At 66.5% G+C, this 6,165-nt stretch overlaps 1 protein-coding gene across 11 annotated transcripts in view; it reads right to left on the reverse strand.

Annotated features, from left to right (window-relative positions):
* CEP72 (centrosomal protein 72) overlaps window positions 1–3,762 on the reverse strand; it is a 51,871-nt gene extending 48,109 nt beyond the window's left edge. For 2 of the 11 annotated variants that reach the window (XR_013993606.1, XM_081053143.1), the window contains exons 1-2: window positions 2,969–3,717; window positions 925–1,052 (exon numbers count right to left, since the gene is read on the reverse strand). Coding sequence is in view for 10 of the 11 variants with exons in the window: in XM_081053143.1 (XP_080909269.1) it covers window positions 925–1,052; window positions 2,969–3,050 (210 nt within the window). In the remaining variant the exon portion in view is untranslated. Of the gene's footprint in view, window positions 1–57; window positions 1,215–2,968 lie in introns of those variants that run through there. The other 9 variants (XM_081053148.1, XM_081053149.1, XM_081053144.1 and 6 more) reach the window with 7 other exon arrangements.
* Between the last annotated feature and the right edge of the window lie 2,403 nt (window positions 3,763–6,165).

The following is a 6,165-nucleotide window of genomic DNA, read 5'->3' on the forward strand; positions in this document are numbered from 1 at the left end:
ACGGGCCATCACAGAACCATCAGCCCCCTCAACAAGCACGCTGCGCTGAACACATACCGTTACCAGGAAGAGCATGAAGATGAGTGTCCTCTCTGTGTTGCAAATGGTCACATGACTGTGCAGAGACGTCTGCCCCAGTCGTGACCACCGGGGACAGCTGGTGCCTGCTGCATTCTCAGCAGGTACCGAGCTCAATTGATTTCATTCACTTGCACGTAACTGCACAGGATGAGCACCACTGTTGCCCCATGTCACAGATTAGAACACTGAGGCCTGGGGGCAGAGAGATGAGCCAGCACTGGGTACAGCCTGGACTGGAACTGGCCTCTGACTCTGGGCAGGCTCCTGATCTCATGTCAGGGGCACCGAAGTACCACGGTCCAGGGCAATGTCCTGCCTTCTTCTCCACATAAGCCACCAGCAGTGTTTACACAGCATTCCCACTGGCCACCACCTCCGTGACTGAGTGAGGACTGAGCCCCTGCCCGGACAGGCCCGCTGTAGCAGGCCTGCACTTGTGGCCCTGCCATTCAAGGGCCTGTGGCCACCAGGAGTCAGACCATAAACAGACGTGCAGATCAGAAAGTGGATGGAGAAGAAAACACGACTGGGAAAGGGATGGAGACTGATGGGCGCACACACATTAGTCTCTTGGGCCTTACTGTATCCCTTTAAAGACACGACCACCTTCATCAGAGAGCTACAACTTTCGGTTGTCAGAGTAGTATAAAGACAATGTGGTGTGTAAGAAACGAGCTCCCTGTGAACACCAGAAAAACGACACTGCACTGAAATCACTGTTTCGTGTACAGTGTACAAGCACGAGGACATCATTATCAAACAGAACACGTTTCAAGTATAAATGTACTTTCCACTGCTACTGATAGCAATACATTTTCGTTTAAGAAACAAACTAAAACGTACCTCCAGACTAACCAAGGAGTTGCGTGAGAGATCTAAAGATTTCAGACCTGTTAAATTCATCAGAGAATTTCCTAGGTGAGTAATCTTCTCTTGGTAAGTTCCAGGGATAGACAACGACCGAAGTTCAGCTAAGAGAAAATTATGAGATTTGAACCTTATTTTTCATTGAAAATAAATTGTCGTAAAAGCAAGATATAGGAACTTTATAATCTGAAAAACCACAAAAATAATGCAACTCAAGTTCGAACAGCAATATTAGCATCGCATTTAAAGTTTTCGCTTATGCTCACCTCCCGAACGTGCCCAGGCCCAGGCTCGCCCCTCACCGCACTGCCCACCCCACGGCCGCCGCGCCCCCCCGGGCTCCCCACCCCGCGCCCCCGGGGCCCCCACCCCGCGCCCCCCACCCCGCGCCCCCGGGGCCCCCACCCCGCGCCCCCCACCCCGCGCCCCCTCCAACGCGCCCCCCGCGCCCCCACCCAGCGCCCCCCCCGCACCCCCCCCCGCGCCCTCGGGGGCCCCCCCCGCGCCCCCGGGGCCCCCACCCCGCGCCCCCCGCGCCCCCACCCCGCGCCCCCGGGGCCCCCACCCCGCGCCCCCGGGGCCCCCACCCCGCGCCCTCGGGGCCCCCACCCCGCGCCCCCCGCGCCCCCACCCCGCGCCCCCGGGGCCCCCACCCCGCGCCCCCCACCCCGCGCCCCCGGGGCCCCCACCCCGCGCCCCCCACCCCGCGCCCCCGGGGCCCCCACCCCGCGCCCCTCGGGGCCCCCACCCCGCGCCCCCGGGGCCCCCACCCCGCGCCTCCACCCCGCGCCCCCGGGGCCCCCACCCCGCGCCCCCGGGGCCCCCACCCCGCGCCCTCGGGGCCCCCACCCCGCGCCCCCCGCGCCCCCACCCCGCGCCCCCGGGGCCCCCACCCCGCGCCCCCCACCCCGCGCCCCCGGGGCCCCCACCCCGCGCCCCTCGGGGCCCCCACCCCGCGCCCCCGGGGCCCCCACCCCGCGCCCCCCACCCCGCGCCCTCGGGGCCCCCACCCCGCGTCCCCCGCGCCCCCTCCTCCGCGCCCCCGGGGCCCCCACACCGCGCCCCCGGGGCCCCCACCCCGCGCCCCCCACCCCGCGCCCCCGGGGCCCCCACCCCGCGCCCCCCACCCCGCGCCCTCGGGGCCCCCACCCCGCGTCCCCCGCGCCCCCTCCTCCGCGCCCCCGGGGCCCCCACACCGCGCCCCCGGGGCCCCCACCCCGCGCCCCCCACCCCGCGCCCCCGGGGCCCCCACCCCGCGCCCTCGGGGCCCCCACCCCGCGTCCCCCGCGCCCCCTCCTCCGCGCCCCCGGGGCCCCCACACCGCGCCCCCGGGGCCCCCACCCCGCGCCCCCCACCCCGCGCCCCCGGGGCCCCCACCCCGCGCCCCCCACCCCGCGCCCCCGGGGCCCCCACCCCGCGCCCCTCGGGGCCCCCACCCCGCGCCCCCGGGGCCCCCACCCCGCGCCTCCACCCCGCGCCCCCGGGGCCCCCACCCCGCGCCCCCGGGGCCCCCACCCCGCGCCCTCGGGGCCCCCACCCCGCGCCCCCCGCGCCCCCACCCCGCGCCCCCGGGGCCCCCACCCCGCGCCCCCCACCCCGCGCCCCCGGGGCCCCCACCCCGCGCCCCTCGGGGCCCCCACCCCGCGCCCCCGGGGCCCCCACCCCGCGCCCCCCACCCCGCGCCCTCGGGGCCCCCACCCCGCGTCCCCCGCGCCCCCTCCTCCGCGCCCCCGGGGCCCCCACACCGCGCCCCCCACCCCGCGCCCCCGGGGCCCCCACCCCGCGCCCCCCGGGGCCCCCACCCCGCGCCCCCCGGGGCCCCCACCCCGCGCCCCCCGGGGCCCCCACCCCGCGCCCCCCGGGGCCCCCACCCCGCGCCCCCGGGGCCCCCACCCCGCGCCCCCGGCCGGCGGCCGTTCGGACCCCGCCCCTCCGCGTGCCGGCGCCGCTGGCCTGACCGCCCGGAGGGAAGCTCGCGCCCTCGGCCAGCGCCGCCCTCCCGCCGGCGGCCGCCGCGCACCCAGATCGCGGTGAGGCGCCAGGCCGCTCTCCTCCCGGATCCTCCGCTCACAGAGGACCAGCCGCGGCCCAGCGGGCGCCATGCTTTCAACCTGCACGCCGTTCGGGCGCGCCTGCGCAGTGAGGCCGCCGTGTGGGCGGGGCCCCGTGTGGGCGGGGCCAGGCGCTGCGACGGGGCTGCGGGGGCGGGGCCACGGGGCCACGGGGCGGGGCCAAGGACCCACGGGGCGGGGGAGGTGGCCGGGGCTTCGGGGCGGCCGGGACCGGGCTGGGCGGGGCCACGGGCCGGATTATCGGGGTGAGGAACCCGCCCCCGGGCCTGCTCCGCCCGCGCGGCCCCTCGGATGCCGCCTCCGTGCCTCGGCGTCCGCCCCAGGACGACCGCGTGCCCGTGGGACCCCGCCCCGCCTGGGCACCCCGCGGGCCCCGAGCCTTCCCGGTGTCTGGGCGCGGGGCGCCCAGGTCCTGCCCGGAATCCCGCCCGTGGGGTCGCAGTTCTTTCCCGCCGCGGTCACTCGGCGGCGGCCGGTCCCCGTCCCAGCCGTCAACTTCCCGGGATCTCCGGGGTGCGGTCTTGCGGGTCCCCCGCTGGCCGGAAGGTTCAGGCGTGTCTGTCCCCCTGGGCCCTTCACGGGCTGCCTGGGGAGCCTCGGACCGGCAGGGTTTGGGGCCGAAGCCGCCCCACCCCGCGGGGCCTGGGCTGCCCCAGCCCCCACTCCTGCTGTCTGCGCGCCCCGCTCCCGTCACCGCAGGGGGTTGGTGGCGTCCCGGCACGTCACAGCCTGGGGGCCGTGGGGGACGTCCGCAGGCCGCGGGCGTGCGCGGCGGGCCGGGCCGGGCGCTCATCTCGCCCGCACTGAGCAGAACGGCAAACCCGGTGCGCAGCCCCCCCGGGCCTCGGAGCGAGGGGGTTCCGGAGACTGGAGAGCGCTCGGGAGGACAGGCCCGTGACGATTTCCGTCCACATGCTCCCCGCGGGCCCCTTCCTGGGAGGCTGGAGGGATTCCCACACGTCCCACGCCAGCCGGGGGTCGCCACACCAGGTGTCCGCCGAGTGCTACTCTGTGCATCCAGGAGACAAATGAACGAATATCCTGGCTTTTCAGAAGCAAACAAAGACAGACAAAAGGCTTCTGTCACCGCCACCCCAGACAAGTAGCTCGTCAGCACAGCACACGCTCCAAACACCTGCTGCTTCCTCCTGCGGGCACATCAGGTCAGATGGCCTTGTCTCAGGGCACAGTCGTGGAGAGCAGACCTCTGCACATGTCCTGTGGGACACCAGCACACAAACAGGGTCAGCTTCTCTGTTTTCATGGAAGCGCCAATAAAAACAGAAAACCTTGTGCTCTGTTACGGAAGTATTGCATATTCATTGTAGAAAAGGTGGAAAATTCAGAAGAACACATTAAATATTCCACCACGCAGAGATAACCAATGTTGACACTTTCACCTGTCTCCTTCAGATATTTCTTCCAAGCCTGTGTCTATTTTACAACAATGAGATTATGCTGAGCATTCTCATATATACTTTTTTTTTGCATTTTCTCAACACGATATTACTAAATAGTCTTCAACATCGGTTTTAATGGTCACATTAGATCATTAACTAAACCCAGATTTATTTAACCCATGTTCTCTAGCTGACCATCTATAGATGGTCTGTTTCCACTTTTTACGGTGACAAATCTAGTTGAGTGTGGTTTTGAAGGTCCTTCTGAGATGCTTTGGAGCGAGCCGGGAGCATAAATGGGGCAGTCTCCCACCTTCCTCAGGTCTTCAGAGCCAGAGCGGCTGAGGGGTCACATGTTAGCTGTTATGACCTGTTATCGCTGCATCCTGTGAGAAAAGCCAGCAGTGTGCTATTTCACCAGCAAGGAAACAGGAACCAACTGGGTGCGATTTGACTGAAAATCAGTGTCAGGTTAGGGCAGCCTCACCTGTGCTCATGCACCAGGCCAGTGAAACACAGGACTCTCCTGTGAGCATGAAGATGAACCCACACACCCTATCCCTCCTGAGTCCCCCGACAACTCTCACAGGCACACCAATGCACACTGTGGCAGCTCAGTCATACACCCAGGTGCACTCTCGCACACACTCACACACACCTCTAAGGCCAGCTCACAGCCGGAGCTCCAACCCCTCCAGCCTTGCCCCGGCCAAATGGCAGGAACAGACCCTTGGTACGCGTGGGATACCACTGAGCTGAGTGCTCTGGGGCTCATCCCCTCCATGGATGAAGTGGACGCTGCATAGATAGATGTGCCTGAGGGACTTCTCATCATGGGCTTTTGGTCGGTGCTGCTCCCATCTTTTTAGGAGCAGTATTTGGCGGGAGGGGACGCCATCAGCCCTCAGAGCAGGCCCTCCCCCCACCCGACCTTGTGAGCAGCATCTGGTCAGGTCAGCTTTGCGGTGGCTACATTTTCTCCTTGTGCTCATTCACTCATAAATGTTGAAATGGCCCTTTCCCTTGTGCATTTCTAATAGTAAGGATCAACATCAATGTTTATGATTGTCAATGTCGTTTTGCTAACTACTTTCTCGCCAAAGTGTGAAATGAGATGGGGTGCGAGGCCCTCTGTGTGTGTGCCTGCTTTAGGGGAAACATTCTCGAGGGTGGGTCAGGGCTATGTTAACATCTTAACATGTCACTAGTCACCTCCACATTGAGTTCGGGTGCTGCCTCTTCTGCTTTGCTCTGATCAACAGGGTGTCCTGTGCGGCTCTGTCAGCTGGGGATAGGCTGCGGCCAGCAGAGAGCACAGCCATGTGGACTTCTGGGTCTTTGCTGTGCATTGCAGCTCTGGCTGCCCGTGATTTGTGCCTCATCCCAGGAAGGTGCAAGTTCAGAAGGAATGGTGCAAGGCCTCCACCTGCAGGACCCACAGCTCTGGTGGCTTCCCCTGTGAGTTAGGGGTCCTGGTCCCTGGGGCAGGACACCCCTGAGGTGGGGAAGTCACACACTCAGCCTGGAGACTTACCCTCATGAGTCACCCATACAATGGGTGTCAGGAAAAAACAGCGTCTGTGTGAAAGGGGAACAGAGAAGGAAGGAGCAGGTAGGCCACTCTGGGGGGTGGTTCACCTGTGAGTGTTTGTAAACTTTATGATCTAGTTGAGGTATCAGTTAAGATGCTAGTAGAGCGCAGCTGGGGCAGACGACACACGGACACAACTAGAACCCTAAGGCCC

The sequence above is a fragment of the Rhinolophus hipposideros genome (genome assembly GCF_964194185.1).
Source record: "Rhinolophus hipposideros genome assembly, chromosome: 7".
NCBI lineage: Eukaryota > Metazoa > Chordata > Mammalia > Chiroptera > Rhinolophidae > Rhinolophus > Rhinolophus hipposideros.